Genomic DNA, 17,122 nt, shown 5'->3' with positions numbered 1-17,122 from the left:
CCACAAATAACAGCATGGTGAAGAGTCAGAGTAATTATTAAATTTTGTTTGCACGGCGACACAGCGTTTATACTGTACAACCTGCATAATATTACAAATGTTGCGTTATCAGTTTATCTTCGCCAAATTTCAGGGTGGTAACAAAAGCGAAAGTAGTTCTTGATTTTCCCGATCGAGCCTCGGTGTCACATACACTTCCACCTGCTGCCATAGCCGGCTTTTCGCGTGAAACGTACTCTCGGACGGGGAAAAGGTGAACGAATAATTATATCACAATCGCGACCTGCAAAAACGGAGTCGTTTACCGCGGCTAGGGTTCACTGAAAAGTCTTTCTGGCTTCATCACTCAGTATGCAGGCTAATTTACGATCGTTTCCCAAATTCTTACTACCTTCAAGGCAAATTTACTACTATTTACGACCTTTACGACCAGGGCGCCGAATTTACGACTTTACGACTTTGCTGGGCATAATTATAATTTATAACAACTAGCTACCATGGTCAGGCTCTTTGCTGCGACACGCAGAAGAATTTAATTTGATTCTAATGCGGAGAAGCTATTTTGGTGATCTTCTCTTCTTCGTTCTTTGTCTGCCGTACATACGTGAGGTGCTGGGGTGTCACAGGGAGGTAGTCTTCAGGTCTTGGCGAACTGGGAAGTCTCCTCGACCCCAAAATTGCAAGCTTTTAAGGTGCCCTTTACTCCCTGTTGTTGATATAGATCCAGGTCCTTCACTCCCTCAATCCAAATTTTCCGTAGTCTTTTCCTCACTCTGTAGCTGGGTTTCTTGTATTGTCGGCTTCTAAAGCAGGTTGGTTAATAGGGGCAAGCCAGTTAGATGATTTTAGTGAGTCTATCAGTCTATCTGTATGCTGGGATGTTGTATCCCACTCAACCCGAGTTAACCCTAACAAGCAGGGTTGGAGCACCCGCTCCCTAAATAGACTAGATTGTGTTGATGGGGGAGTAAAACATTTGCAATAAATCAACAACAAACGAAAAATCAAATCGCTATGGTAATAGGCTCACCTTTGGTGTACTCCTTCTCGGCACGGTCGTACTGCTGCAGAGAGGCGTACAGGTTGGCTCTGTTGAAGAAGATGTGGGCCGAGTAGGGGCTCAGCTTGGCCGCTGTCTTGAAGTCCTCCAGGGCCCCTTGTGTGTCATGGAGTAAGACCTGACACAGATTGTGGACAGGGGGCAGGGGGAGGGGTGTGCGTTGTTAGCATGGAGAAGCACATTGATTGTTTGTTTGTTTTTTTGTTTGTTTGTTTGTTTCTTTGTTTGGGTGAAAAGGAAAGCATTGGTCGTTTGTTTGTTGGAGGAAAATTAAACACATCAAAATAATAACAGCTATTTAGTGCAGACATAATGAAAAATTGACAAACAGAAACAATAGAAGAAATAAAAAGATATAGGAGCAACCATCAACCACTTGCACAAGGGGAGTTCAATTTTTTAAATAGTTTGAATAAAGAGAAACACGTCAACACAATAATGATCATTTAGTGTACAGCAAAAAAGCAAGATGAACAGATAGAAACAATAGACGGAGAGATATCAAGTAGGATGTACAAGTGGCACCCTTAACTCCACTTGCAGGGAGAGAGAATTGCAGTATTATCAATGCATACATTTTAACTCATTCGCTACGTATCATTTTCGGCTTGTGGACGAATTCTTTTCGGGAGGGCGAAATGAGATAATGACTAGTGCGCAGTTCACAGGTCTTTGGGGCCATAAATTCAAATAAATATCAACATATTATATGCCAACATTTTCAGTATGGTTTGTAGAATACATCTGCATTTTTTATTTGCGTATTTTTCAACTTTGGTTCCTGTAAGAGGCGATTATGCAACGCAATTGTGATTGGATGCGGATAAAATTGGAAAATAAAAAATTTATAATCTCAGGTGAAACTAAAAAAATATGTTTGCACCTAGTCAAATGATACCTCAAAATAACCATAACTGTATATAGAACAGGAAAATATTGAAAAATGTGCAGTTATTTACATACATTCCATAATATTTGTACATTAGGATCATAACATCCGATATTGAAAAAAAAAATTTTTTAAAATAATTTTGAAAAAAGGATCACAAACAGAAAAAAATACGCGTAACTTATATGGAATTATTATTCAGAATTGCATTTGGAATAAACCTATACATGTCTTGAGTGGTACTTTTTGATTAATTTCACCCAAAAGTAGTGATTTTGGGGAGAAAAAAATATTTTGACTATTTAGATCTAGGCCTAGATCTAGCACTCAAAAATATTGATTTCTCAATCACAGTGCACCGGCAATTTGCGTCCAATAGTATCAATATTATAAAGAAGAGTCCTACACTTCTTTAGTGAGCAAAATAATGATACATTTTGTTGAGTAAAAGTACTAAGACTGGTGTCTGGGCTATAATTTGGGCTTCGAGATAAAACAAAGTCGAATAAACTACGAAACCATGTTTCAAAACTGAATCAAAACTTCCGATTTTCAGTGGAAACGCTTGACCCGGAAGTCAACATTATATTATGACCTTTATTTTAACATGGATATGTGGATTGGAATAGAAACCAAACTAAAATTGAACGTCGGTTCTCGAGCCGCCGGGGGCGGCTTAGCGTACTGACGGCACTTGAGCCGCGCCGCCCCCCACGGCTCGGCGTAGCGAATGAGTTAAACGGCAATGACACTCAAAGAGCCCTGACAGGCCTGATTGGACGGCAGCAATCACAAAGGGCAGCAAACCATAGGTGGCTTCAGAAAACAAAAATGCCAAGAGGACAGCCCATAAGCTGCACATATCCACATATGGAAAGAAAGCTTTAAAATGGTCAAAATGTGGCAACATTTTATCACCAGAATGGGTCACATTAGCCATCACAGAAGATAAAAGTCATCTCAATTCTTATTTCATCTATTTTGCTTATTATAGATATTCTCCTTTTACTTTTAGTAAGTGTTTAACGGCACTTGCAACACAATAAGGTCCTATAAGTACCAAAGATTAGAGGTGTTACAAGAGAGTAACAAACACAACAAAGAAGGAGGGGAGATTAAGATGATAGACGTTTGATAGGAAAGTAGAAGTAAACCACACTAGAGCGCCCGCCAACCACCCACAGATATTCTCCTCTGCAGATGCATTGGTCATCATCAGACATTGCAATTAGCCAACATTTAAGCTTGAATGAAGGCTCAAGTGCCTGAGGACTTCACAACTTATTTTTACCCCAACACATCCTAAAAAACATTCTGGAACACTACCTTGGTGATAGCACTGTTGAGACAGGCAGACTCATCCTGGGGATTCAGTTCCTTGGCCTTACTGTAGTAGCTCAATGCCTGTCGGGGAGGTAATCACACTCGTTTGTGAGTTATAACATTAATCGATTCAACATATATTAGAGAATATTAGTTTGTTTGTTTGTTTGTTTGCTTGCTTGTTTGTTTGTTTGTTTGAGTCAAGAGCAGCATATTAACAATGGTCATAAAGTGCAGGGAAAAAGAAAGAAAGACAGAAACAACAGTGGCAAACAAGACAAATAGCAGGTTCAATAAGTAAAAACTCATATTAAAAAATCTCTGCAATCCTACCAGATAAGAGAAAAAGACTGCTATAAAGATGGTGAAAAGGCACAAAATTTTACAAATTCAAAATCAAAGTCAAAACACCACAACAACCTTTCATATGTTTAATTTCCATTTACCTAAAAAGTTACCAAAAATTACCCTATACACACATCTTAATTAAGACACACACATAAGCACCTGCCCACACAAACACAAATACAAGCACACCCACACACATCACCACAGCCACCACCCCCCGCCTCCCCCACTCGCACACAAAACAAACAGTTACCTGCTTGAAATGCCTAGTGTGGAAATAGATGTTTCCTGCATTGAAGTATGCCAGACTATATTTGGGATCCAGCTTGATGGCTCTCTGATAGTCCTGCATTGCCATCACACGCTCGCCCATAAACTGAAACAGTAGGTACATAAACAAATGAAAGAATAATAAATAAATACATAAATACATACATAAATAAATACTGTCGGACCTGTTTTAATGACCACCTGTCCAAGACAACTGCCTGTATAAATGACCAATTCCCACTTCTCCCTTTCACTTCTTTGGGTTTTAAAAAATATAATAACACTCTCGAGAGGACCAGCTGTTTAAGATGACCACTTTTCTAGATTCTCCTCGTCAATGGTGGTCATCTTGGACAGGTTTAACTGTACCATGTTTATTTATCCACATACATATGCAAATTAGTTTTTTGTTTGAAAAAAGAAAAGGTACATTAACACAACAGCAACCCTATTGTGCAGGGAAACAGTAAGAGAGACAGACGAAAATAACAGAGGAAATAACAAACAGGACCTACCAGCGTTGTCCTTCCCCCAAAGTGTCAGACTTATGACTGATAGGGAATTGTTCAAATTCCAGGTTTTGAAGGACATTTAGGCCTTAGGAAAGTTCTTAACCTTATTTTTCTTTGTCCACCTCGCAATAAAAGGGTACAAGGCAATTGGTAAAAGAAGAATATGTGAATGATAGATGTCATCTATAGTCCGGACAACACCAAATGGACAACTTGTCGACCTCATTACACCGGATCTAAGGGGCGAATGTCTCTGATTTTTTGCATGCACCTCAGACTTAGTTTCTGCGTAATGAGGTCGACAAGTTGTCCATTTGGTGTTGTCCGGACTATAACAGGCAGCAACGCTGTATTTTCTCTCTGAGCTGACAGGGTAGATTAGATAAACTGGTGGGCTAAAGGATAGGTTGCTACTTCTAGAGAACCTCCCGTCAAAGGGAGATGTAGAGCAGTGAATGATCACTTCAGTACCCATAAGAAATACCACTAGTATTACATTCACCTAAGTGAAGATAGCAACACTTGCCTAGCAAGTGCCATTAGTATTACATTCACCTAATTAAACATTATAAACCTTTCACTAAAACTGTTACTTGGCTCATCTGATCAAACATTGCAACAATTTCCAAACAAACACCATCAGTATTTTGTTTACTTGATTAAACAGATACATATCCAAAGATATGATGTACACCTTATTACTTAGATATCTATTTATTTATTTACTAATTTATCTATTATCTATCTACTTTAGTGGTATATTACAACACAAGTCACTTAGTTCACCTGATTAACTCATTCTCTATCTTGAGTGCAAAACGCAGCTTGCTCAGTTCTCAGTTTGTTTTATTTTCGTAATCAAACAGACTGATAGGAAATTCGATTTAATGCATTTTGATTTTAAAAAACACCATTCTGGAGTTTCTCTAACAAAAATTAGAAAAATATAGTTTGTCTGACTATTTCTTCTTGTGTGTTTCTGTGAGTGCACATGACCTTTATGACACCACTGCCACTTTAAACGACCAAGACAAATTTCTCCCTACGAGACAAAGAAAGTTTGTCCTTTTCATTGTCAATCAGAAGTGAAAAAATCGCCACCAAAACAGCTTGGCCACAGTGAGGAAAACGGTCTGTCTGACTAGTGATGAAAGAGTCAAACACTAAAACACTTTTCTATCAACAGTCACTTGTCTCACCTGATTAATGACCCCTCTGTTGGTGAGTAGCTCAGCCGTAGCCCCGTAGTTGATGGACTGGCTGATGTCTTGTAGTGCGGCAAACGTGCTGCTCATCTGGAGGTTCACGATGGCTCGTCCCTCCAGTGCTGGTTTGTAGCCTGTGGGGAAAGGAGGATTTTATGAATAAACTACAGAAGCAGTAAAAAGCTGGATCACTTGAGAAATTTCAGAGTATAGCTGTAGATCAATGTTTGTCAGCCTTAATGTAGCGAGCTAAAATTTTCATAACGTCCATCTGCATGTATTTCCTAGCCGTGCATTCAGTAATTTCTGTCACTACACAGGTGATCCCATCCCCAACTAACAAGTTTACTAAATCACTCACTTGTAAGCGATATCTCCAAGATTGTCTAGCACAAGTGTACGTGAAGCCTAAAAAATGACACAAGAAACATGCACTGAATGTATCTTATCGAAATATCATTATCTTTACCTTAATATATCTCCATCTTATCTGATCTTATCTCATCTTATCTGGGTCAGTAAATTTACTTAAATTTACCTTAAGGGTGGTGGTAAAATTACTCCAAGCCAACATGAAATTATCCGATCAGACTTTTTTCTTATCTTATCTTATTCTATCTTACCTTATCTAGACAGGTCAACTTACTTGGTTTGACCTCTATGGCAGCAGTGAAATGCCTCCAGGCCTGCATGAGTTTCCCGGAGACCTGAGCCGTGTACGCCAGGTTGATGCGGGCCGGCAGACAGAGAGGGTCAAGGCGCAGCGCCCTCTGGTAGTCGCGACGAGCAAACTCCAAGCCCCGCTGGTGGCCGTAATCCATGAAGACATTGCCACGGGCAATGAGGCCGTCCAGGAAGAACGGTTTGAGCTGCAGGCACTGGGTGAAGGTTGCCACGGCATCTTTGAGACGGTTCAGTCTGACCGGGAAGTGAGAGAGAAGACAGGATGTATATATTGATTGAAAGTATTAAGAGATAGATAATTGATAGAGAGTAAAAGTTTTCCACCGCCATTGATACAAATTAGATTATGCATGAGTTAGATTGCTTTCATCTTGTCTGTCAGAGCCAAGCTGTGATGAGTGTGGTATACAGCATCCCAGCACACAAGACGGAGAAACTCAGTACAATAACTTCTACACCTGGGAATCAAACTCACATCTTCAGCACACAATGGTGAAGAACTTAACCGTGACATCACATACACCTGCATGTGAGAGTGAGTAAGTAAGTAACGCAGAGGGTGCAAAATGGGTAACTCTCATATAACCACGCAACAATTCATCAAGCCGCTAAAGAAGCTGGAAAGACTTGTTAAGTTTGTTTAAATTGCTGTCATTTGTACAAAGATACTGCAACTTTTAAGCATATCACAACGTTGATGTTAGGCTAAAATATAGTACTATTGAGTACTATTACTGCTTTACGTCTTTCACCTCATCTAACATACTAACTTATGATAACAGAGTCCAAGGGTGTGGTGAATTCTGTGATCCGATGGGCTGAGTTTGACCGCAGCCTGGAAGTCGAACAATGCATTCATGTAGTCCTGTTTCTCAAAATACAGCAGACCCCTGTTGATGAGGACCTGGAGAAGAATCAAACCATGGCAGGTCAGATTTTGCTGTCTCTGTTATGTTGCAACTTTTCAGGAATCCAGTGCTGTGCATATAACCCTAAGAACTTCATAATCTAAGAAAAAACAACAACTGCAAAAAGATGTTGAAACCACATTGATATGTTTGGCTTTATTTTAAGAGACACATCCCTTGTGTTGCTCCTTTGTGTCAGTCAAAGTTGCAAGGAACAGAGCACAAAAGACACTGATGTAAACACATTACAGCTCAAAGTTATAAAAGGAAACGGAAACATAATCAATACCCAACAATCTAAAAGATCTCCACAGCACTTTTACTGGCGTTACTTTAGCTAGAGTCGTCTACCTTAAGTCCCAGCATGTTCCCTAGTAACAAAACGATGCCATAGTCTGTCAGTGCCTTGTTGTGCTGGCCACTCTCATGGTAGCAAACAGCACGGTTGAAGTACGGCAGCGGGCACTGGGTGTCAATAGCAGCGGCCCGGGACAAGTCCAAGATGGCCAGCTCATAAGCCTTGATGTGGTACTTCAAGGACCCTCTGAGGACAAGAAGAGGAATCACAATGTACAGACAGTTATATCCATCCTGGGAGGAACCACAGTCTACAAATGTGAGGCAGCATGGTGAAATCAGGCACTCGTCTAGTGAAATCAAAGAAACCAGCATTTTTTACTCGAGAGAGTGAGGAAGAAGAAGAGCTGAAGGGGAGCAGGAATATTCAGTATCTTATGTTGTCCTGTCTGATGAATCTCCAACCAGCATCTAAATGAAACTATAAGTAGACAGACTTGAAGATAGATCCAGAGCAGAAGGGGGAGCAGCAAGGGTCATGAACGGTCTGCGATGATCCCAACCTTGTAGACAAATAGGCAGTACAAATAGTCCATTTTTCTTAACAGCAGCAGTTGGCTGACGGCTGGCGACAAAAAATACTTTCTCAAACAATGAAGTGAAAAGAAATCGCTCATTTAATCAAAATTCCTTATTATGTAAGCTCAGCTATCATTGCGACGGAATCTCTAGCTTTTCAAAGCATTGCATATATTGTTCAAGACATCTCATTTGATATTTCCAAGTTCAAAAAAAGAAGAAAAAAAATTAAGCAAAACTAGAAACCATAAATTGTTGACTGACCTGTACAAGAAAGCTCGCACACTTTTGGGCTGTAGTTTGATGGCCTCGTTACAGTTGAGGATGGCCTTAGCATACTTGCCCTTCATGCCGTAGTAGCAGGCTCGACTCAGGTATGCCTGGAAGAAAAAACATCAGCCTGATCTGAGAACACAGGACATCTCAATGACCCATTTCAGGAAGCCCATATGCCACACAATCCATTTTTACAGGACAATACAAAAAAAATTATTTATGTCCCTAGCTCTAAAGGGTTGTATACAGATTCTATGCTATTGCTGTTATAAGTAGTTGATTATAAAATTTTAAAAAGATGGAAAAAAAACATATGGTGGAGACGTAACATATGTTTCTGACAAAGGAAAAGGTAAGTCATTTTTTTAATTGACCAGAAGAAACTATCAGCAAGACCAGGCATCTGAAAAGACCACCGAAGAATCAAAACAAGGGGAGAATAATCAGTCTCGTCCACATTCGCCATCTCCTAATACAAACTCCACTATTTAAAAAACACAAAACAATACGTTAAATCACAACATCACTCTAGTCATGGCATCTAATGGTGAGGATTATAATAAAAATCTTTTTCTTCTCCATCGCATTAGACTTGAAGATTCGTGCATACTGTTACATACTGGTGAGTTCCTCTGTCGGCCTATACAGCTTCTCCTCTAGTGTTAATGGGGTTGGTCATGTTTTATGTCTTAGGGCCTTATGTGTCCTGCACTGCTGGAGGATGTGTTCCATAGTTTGGTCTACTTCTCCACACTGACAATTTGGTGATTGTATTAGTTTAAAACTTCTGTACACACAATGTTTGAGTCTAGTAGGCTGTGTACCTTATCTGAAGATAATCTCTTGCTTTTGGTAAAACCGCTCTTGACAGTTATGTGGTAAAAAAATCGTGCTTTGAGAAGCAAATCAGAGTTGCGCACAGGTTGACCTGCCTTCACAACCTAACCTCATTTTCACAAGCAAGACTAGTTCAATAAGCCCACACTACTTTTATATCTTCCATTTCCTTTATTACTCTTGCTGAGCAAACCAGATCTCCCATTCCCCAAGCCATCCTGCCTTGTGCAGGTCAACACTAGGACAACTTTTAATCAACTACCTGGAATATCTTTGGGTTCAAAGCCAAGGCCCTGTTGAAGTCCTGTATTCCTTTCATTTGTCGCATCTTGACGGCTGCCAGTCCGCGCTGATAGTATGCCTGGAAGAGAGACAATGATAAGGAAATATTAGTCTTTTCAATATAGATGTACATGTCTACCATCAACTGAGAAGTACCCCCCCCCAAAAAAATAAAGAAATCTGGGTGGTATCAAAGACATCATGTAACCCCTATCAGCATAAGAGAAAAGACAGAGCAGAGATAATAATGATAGATGTTTGATAGGAAAGAAGGAGCAAACCACACCTGAGTACCTGCAAGCAACCAATAAGGACATTTAGCGAACCAAACTCAAACCGACAAACATTTTGAAATCAGACAAAGTCTGTGGAGACAGCTAGTGAGGCAGGATCAATGGACAAATAGCACAAGGAGTTGAGCGAAATAACAAGAGGACAAACAAAATTCTTAAGTCAGACAAACACTAACACACACACACATTAAAAAAAACTCACATCAGAATAGCTCGGGTTGAACTTGATGGCAAAGTTGAACTGCATCAAAGCCTCGCTGTAGTTACGCAGTTCCATATGACATAGCCCTGACAGATAGTGGGCATCAGCTGCCTCCGCTGGCCATGGGTCGCGCTTTTTCCATGGACGCTGTGCGCAGAGGGGAACAAACATCAGCCAACGAAAGAAACGGAAATTCAAGAGGAAAGCATTATAATAAAAGTTTTGAGACCTACTTACAATGATTAAATGGCTGTGATGTTAACTAATGTATCACCTCTTCTTTCACTCAAACTAGTCAGTCACACATTTCCTCAACTTTCACTCTATCCTATTTTTCCTTTTTTTTCCTTTTTCCTTTTCTATTAGATGAACTTATTTTTCTATTTTGTTCACTCTAATTATATTTTCACTTCTGATAACAACATTTTTTTGTTTTATTCCAAGATGGTTTCTCCCTTCTTTTTTCCAATACAATTTCTATCTTCTATTACTCCAACAAAATTTTCCTTTTCTTTAGCTCCAACATATACTCTGTCGTCGTCAAAAGAAAAATGAGCAACTATGTTTGACCCTGCTTTACAAAGTGATGAATAAGGAATTGATGTCTGTGGTGTGACAGTTAGGCACTTCACTGTCACATGTAGGAAACCCAAGTTCAATTCTCAAGTGGAGCAAAACATTTTATAGAGTATCTTGGCCTTTCTGTTGGGATGCTGAATCCCTTTCAGCCCAGGTCCTTACAGGCACGGTCAGAAGTATGTCTCCTAAATTATCTGAATTGTGTCAATGGTGGCGATAAAATACTTCCATTTTTGGGGGGTCAAATCTTCCTTGAGACAGTAACACTTCCCTCTCTTTCACTCCAACTCATTCATCCTCCTCTTCCCTCAATCATAGACACTGTGACTACCACGAGGAGACCGTTGAACATCTTCTCCTTCACAGCCCAAACCTGGCAGTTCTTCGACGCAGGCTCTACACACACCTACAGACTTACGAAGCCTGCTCTACTCTGGTGTTGACCAGATGACAAGGACATGTAGTTACTTGAGGGAGGCATTGCGCTGCCAAGAGCGAAATGCTCGCAGCTAAAGGGATTTGAAAACAACAACAACAACCCTCCATCATGTTATGCTTACCATTTTCTCCAGGGCCTGCTTGAAGCTGGACACGGCCTCCTTGAACTGTTTAGCCTTCATGTGAGTCTTCCCCAGCAACATGAAGTACGGGGCAATAGGCTTGAGGCGAGAAGCTTGTTGAAGGGCATCAACAGCCTGGGGGAGGGGGAGGAGGGGACGAGGGGGGAGGATGGGGAGAAGTGGGGAGGAAGGAGGAGGTGGAGGGAGCGGATAGGGGAAGGGAGGGAGTAGGAGGAGGTAGAGGGAGGATGGGGAGGGGAGGTGGTAAGGGGAGAAGGGAGGATGTGAGAGGAAGAGAGAATTTATGGTCAGAGGTATAGACTTGTATATGTCTGGGTGTGTTAGAGTGTGCAAAGGGGAGAGGGGGGTTTTGTAAGTGTATATAAGTGTATATGAGCGCACATGTTTGTTTATATATGTCAGTAAGCTTTTGAGAGTATGTGTGCAAATTTAAGAGTAAGCAGGTACATAAATGCAAGCATGTGTTCAAGCTAACACAGAGGTGTGTACCAATGTCCATGAGTTGAAAAAAAAGCAATTCTACACATACCGCCCCCCAAAAAGTTGTAAAATTTAAACACACACACACACACACACACACACACACACACACACACACACACACACACACACACACACACACACACACACACACACAAAGTTGAAAGCAAGTAAAAGAAAAAAAGTTTTGTTCCACAAACCACTGGCATCAGCCAAAGTTATCTCTCTGTCGCTCACCTTTTCATAATTCTTCAAGAATGACTGCACCACGGCCTGCTGCGTGGGAGAACCTCCGAATGTGTTGGTCGGGTTGTCCATGCCCAGCTCTGACGCATGTCGCACGCAGAAACCAGCCAGGTCCAAGTGACCCAGTTCCAAGACAAGTTGACCCTAGACATAATAATAATAATAATAATAATAATAATGATGATGATGATGATGATGACGACAATGACTGATAACAAATTGCATTTATATTGCCTAATTTCATTTTGATGAGATGCTCAATTCTCTCTCTCTCTCTCTCTCTCTCTCTCTCTCTCTCTCTCTCTCTCTCTCTCTCTCTCTCTCTCTCTCTCTTTTTTCTCTCCCTATCTTCCCTGGATGTACTTTTCCCCTCTCTCTTTCTCTTCTCTCCTTCTCTCTCTTTCTCTTCTTTTCCCATGTCCTTTCTCTAGTTTTACTAACAATACATTGATCAAGACCATAAGAAAACTTTTTTAATGTCTCAGCAAAACGCTACTATTTTATCTGCTTTTTTAAAATTGCCAGGGAACTCAAGTCTATAACATATCTCAGTAAATCGTTCACATCAAAAGACCAAAATACAAAAAGGAAAGAAAAAACACTCCCCATAAAATTTGTAGTTCATTAATAGGTAGACAAAACTTGTTTTATCACTGAACTATCTAAGACTTCTTTCTAGTACATAATTTTGTAGTGTTGGAGAGATAGACTGGTGCAATATTTTAAAATATTTTTAACAGAAGACACAAACTTAGTACAAGATATTGCTTTTACTGGCAGCCACTGTAGGATTGGGGTGGTGCGGGTTCTTTTCTTCTTTGTAAAAGCCTATACCTCGCACGCCACACAAGTAAGATGAGAAACCACAGTGAGAGGTTATATAGACCAACAGTATTAAAATGTGGTCTAACCAAGCTAAAACCCTTCCCCCTTTTCATAAGTGTCGCTAAGTTAAATGATTTCCCTTTCTGTTCATAGTAAATACTGGTCTGACATTTATGCATTCGGCCAAATATTATCTACTAAACAGATATTGGGCTTACCCTATACATATAATAATGATGAACATCAGGCCGTAGATGAATGGCTCTTGTAAAGTCCTTCAAGGCATTCTTCACCTGAAAATATTAAAATGAAATGACTTCAGAGCTGTGACACATAAAATACAAATTCTCACTGAAAACAGCTCAGGGCAAACTGTACAATAGCAATATAATATCTACGGCCTGAGACATTAAAATTCACAGGAGCGGCAGTTGCCCAGTTCATATTGTGCTGGATGAAGGTGAAAATGACCCTAAATCAAATCAGATGTAGTCATGAATTTGAGTCGCTTGGATTCTCCAGCCACTTGGTCTAGTAGCATCAATTGAATTAATATAATAATTGCATCTATATATAGCGCATATCGATGATCTACAGCATTCTTTATGCCTTTTACAACTGCCATTACCCAAGAAGACCAAATAATACTCAGCTTCCTGGGAAGCATACAGCGCAAGCAGCTAATTAAGCACTAACACATAAACAAACTGACAAGATATTTTGCGATCTATAGTTGGGTGCCCATTCCCACCTGGGTGAGTGAGGAAAACTAGTGTAAAATGCCTTTCTCTAACGGAATTTAAACTCAGGACTATTCAGTTGTAAGCCCAACGGCCAATGCTAGAGCTCCTGACATATAAAGTGTAAAACCTGTACGTGAGCAGAGTAAGCCTGATTCCCTGTATGGACATCTCTGTTGACATCCATCCCTTGGTGCTCAAATGACCTTTTGCAGTTGTGAGCGTTGTAAAAACTCTACTGAAACTAAAAAACCTGTACCACACCACACCAAAGTCATTCCAGACTGCACAAAATTATTCTGTACATTTGAGAACAAAGAGAAAATATTTTTATCAAAGTAGAATACAGCTAGTTATGACAAATGTAATTTTAAAAAGTCCCTATACGATTGACAGCTGACATATTATGTCTTATTCTCTTCCTATTCCTTTCAGGCAATTATGAAAATTTTGAGGTAAAGATAAGAGATAGAAATATGAGAAATAGCTGACTTAATTACGATAAAGATAGTAGGCATGACAACTCATTACCCAAGAATAAGTGTTCACAGTTAAAAGCTAAAATATAGATGTCACCACAGGTACTTTTGTTCTGTTTTACAAATAGAAGTTCTCTTACAACAATTTTTTATACTACTTTTAGTATACAGGATGAATTACTACAAGAATATAGCATCCTGCAGTTTAAAAGAAAACAACAGATGACGTCCCAGATTGAAGATGTTTTTTTCCATAAGATAAAATGGAGGAATGGCTCATCTTAACAATAATCTATGGGAGAAGTAACATTTAGAAAGGAAGTATAAAACGACACTTGATTGAGTTTAAGTTGAGAAAAGAAACAAAAGTCAGGCATTGGGTAGGACTCACCTCATGAATCTTGTGGTATGCTTCAGCTCGACAGACATAAGCCCTCACATATGTTGGGTCCACCTTGATCGCCGACGAGAATTTCTTAATTGCTCTGTGAAAACAATTCCGTACAAGAGAAAGGAGTTTTAGATAAGCAAAGAGAAGCACGTGGACACAATAATGCTCACTTAGTGTGGAGGGAAAAGTAAGACAGAAAGACAGAAAATATACTGTAACTGTGCAGAAATAACAAGAAGTAAGACTTACCAATCGTTTTCTGCAACAACTTGATGAAACGAAGACAAATGAACAAGGATGTGAAGAGTTAAAGGATAATGAAAGCCTATGAGAACGGTTCACTGACAAAAGGGAAGGTATGGGAAAGACTCACTGACAAAAGTGAAGGTATACGAATGACCCACTGGAGGACTCACGGACAGTTGTGAAGGTATGAGAATGACTAACAGACAAACGGGAATGTATGAGAAAGAGCAAAACATACCTGTGGTAGTTGAGATGTTTGGTCATGTAGATAAGTCCCAAGTTGACATGAGCTGCAGCAATTTCCTTGTTCAGTTTCAACACACTCTCAAAGTCTGGAATAGCATCTTCTGGCCTAGGATGGGGGTGGGGGAGGGTGGGGAGGGCGGGGCGGAGAGAATAGCAGAGAGATGGATACTATGGCATGGTACAGTATGGGTTTAATCCCCTTCCAATATTGAAAGGTTAATTAAAGGGTCGGACTTCTGATTTAACATTCGAGTAGAAAATGCTTGAGTGTGCTCAACCTGTACTCCTTTGCACACCATGCACATGCCTCACTGTTCGATAACGCAAATCTTGAAGAGAACCTAGTACCCAAAAACAAACAGAACAGATATAAACTATAGAGGGAAAGAAAAGAAGTCACTGTGACACTACCCCTTCCCTTCCCTCCATCAACTGCATTCTGCCTCACAGCTCACAATCAATGGACTCTCCACAACAGAAACCACAGACAGATAAAGCTCTTCTTGAACATTATGTACCACTGGACAAAGTTGGCTACTCACTTGCCCAGAGTATTGTACAAAATCCCGCGGTGCAGATAGGACATGACATTCTCCTCTGAGTCATTCAGCAGAAGGGACACGCTGTAGTCTTGTAGAGCTCTTTTTGGGTGAGCTCTAGGGAGTTCACATACAAAAGGACATTCAATAGGAGATAAAAACAGATACAAAGTTATTCACTTAGTTTCTAATAATTACTCCTCAACTTCCCTGATTCATTTTATCAGACATCATCAGACATCATCAGACATCATCATCATCAACCTCATCATCATCATCATCATCAACCTCATCATCATCATCATCATCTTCATCATCATCAGCCACAGCTGAAGTAGCAGTTACAAATTCTGCAGCATGACATTTAAAACAGTACCATCAGCAGCAGCAAAATCAGCAGCAGCAACAGTAGCAGCAAAGAATCAACAATATGCGAGACAGCATGGTGAAATCAGGCATTCGTCAAAGTAATCAAAGTGAAGAAACTGGTATTTTTCCGCGGGTTTGTGAATTTTTATCAAATTTTCGTTTTTTGGCTCAACACCTTCCATGCCCATTAAAGAACATGTTTCTGTGTGGATTTTACAGAAAAACGTTGATTAAATGCACAAAAAATATAAATTTTCACGGACTCTCAAGCTAAGGAAAGAACTCATCTTTGGCGGCCATTTTCTCACTAATTCTACCTCTGAAACCAGGTGATACCAACCTCCTTCATTCGCAGATATCTGGACTTTTATTCAAGATAAATGGATATTTTTTAAAATCTCAAGCAAGATAAATGAACAAACTTTAATATGATACCAATAACACTACATGCCTAAAAATCGACAAGCACCTGATTTCATTGCGTTGTGCCAAATATCTTTGCATCTCCTTCGTTATCCATTCTAGCATCATCGTCTACATCCTCTTTCAGTCATCACCATTATTTTTTTTACAACTTGTTGCCAACATATGGCACATGTAAAATGATGAGGACACAGGACAAAAAAAGATCTATTAAAACAAAAGTAAAGAGTGCACCCATAATTAATATTACATATTACTTGACCTGTTTTAGTTTTAGTAGAGGTTTACGGCGCTCGCAACTGCATAAGGTCATAAGATTGCCAGAAGATTAGAGGTGTTACAAGAGAGTAACAAACATAAAAAAGAAGAAGGGGAGATAGGGATGATAGATGTTTGATAGGAAAGAAGAAGCAAACCACATCAGAGCACCCACCAACCACCAACTGACCTACTTTGTTAATCTCAAGTTTTTCTTTATCTGAAACCCGCATTTTGTATCTTTAAAAAATTACATTGCTGATCTCATCTTTAGAGAAGCTGGACCTCCTAAATGACCTACACTGTGTCACAGAGAGCGCAAAACATTTATAATCATTTACAATAAAAAGTACATCAAATTTCGAAGCATGTCCAAAATGAACCACAGAAAGCATAATATAAAAAGGCATGCTTATCCCTCACTTTCTGAGAATGCAGGCCCTCTGGTAGAAAGACTGCCAGTTGAAGGGGTCCAGGTGTATAGCAGCACTCAGGTCCTCCACAGCCGGGACCCAGTTGTTCATCTTAGCATACGCTCGTCCACGGAACAGGTGGGCGGTCGCGTTCAGCGGATCAACTTTGAGCAGTTCCGTGAAGTCGTTGATGGCATTTTGCCAGACCCTGGTGGGAGGTGGAAAGGTTGTGGATGTAGAGGGGGAGGTGGATGGGAGAGGGAGGTGGAGGGGAGAGAGGGAGGGAGGTGGAGGGAGGAGGTGGAGGGAGAAGGTGGAGGGGGAGGGAGAAGGTGGAGGGAG

The 17,122-nt window shown here is 40.2% G+C and overlaps 1 protein-coding gene across 1 annotated transcript in view; it reads right to left on the bottom strand.

Annotated features, from left to right (window-relative positions):
* Nucleotides 1-17,122, bottom strand: part of LOC101857057 — a gene marked incomplete in the record, with an annotated part of 61,825 nt that overhangs the window by 4,205 nt on the left and 40,498 nt on the right. The window contains 17 exon segments of the mRNA XM_013087770.2: nt 1,031-1,178; nt 3,276-3,353; nt 3,874-3,996; nt 5,602-5,741; nt 6,254-6,525; nt 7,062-7,195; nt 7,551-7,743; nt 8,340-8,455; nt 9,451-9,549; nt 9,966-10,112; nt 11,105-11,239; nt 11,843-11,995; nt 12,895-12,969; nt 14,287-14,380; nt 14,771-14,884; nt 15,321-15,434; nt 16,791-16,988. Of these exon segments, the coding sequence (XP_012943224.1) occupies nt 1,031-1,178; nt 3,276-3,353; nt 3,874-3,996; nt 5,602-5,741; nt 6,254-6,525; nt 7,062-7,195; nt 7,551-7,743; nt 8,340-8,455; nt 9,451-9,549; nt 9,966-10,112; nt 11,105-11,239; nt 11,843-11,995; nt 12,895-12,969; nt 14,287-14,380; nt 14,771-14,884; nt 15,321-15,434; nt 16,791-16,988 (2,333 nt within the window).

Source organism: Aplysia californica, unplaced genomic scaffold, assembly GCF_000002075.1.
Source record: "Aplysia californica isolate F4 #8 unplaced genomic scaffold, AplCal3.0 scaffold00636, whole genome shotgun sequence".
Lineage (NCBI taxonomy): Eukaryota > Metazoa > Mollusca > Gastropoda > Aplysiida > Aplysiidae > Aplysia > Aplysia californica.
This window is presented reverse-complemented; position numbering and strand designations above follow the sequence as displayed.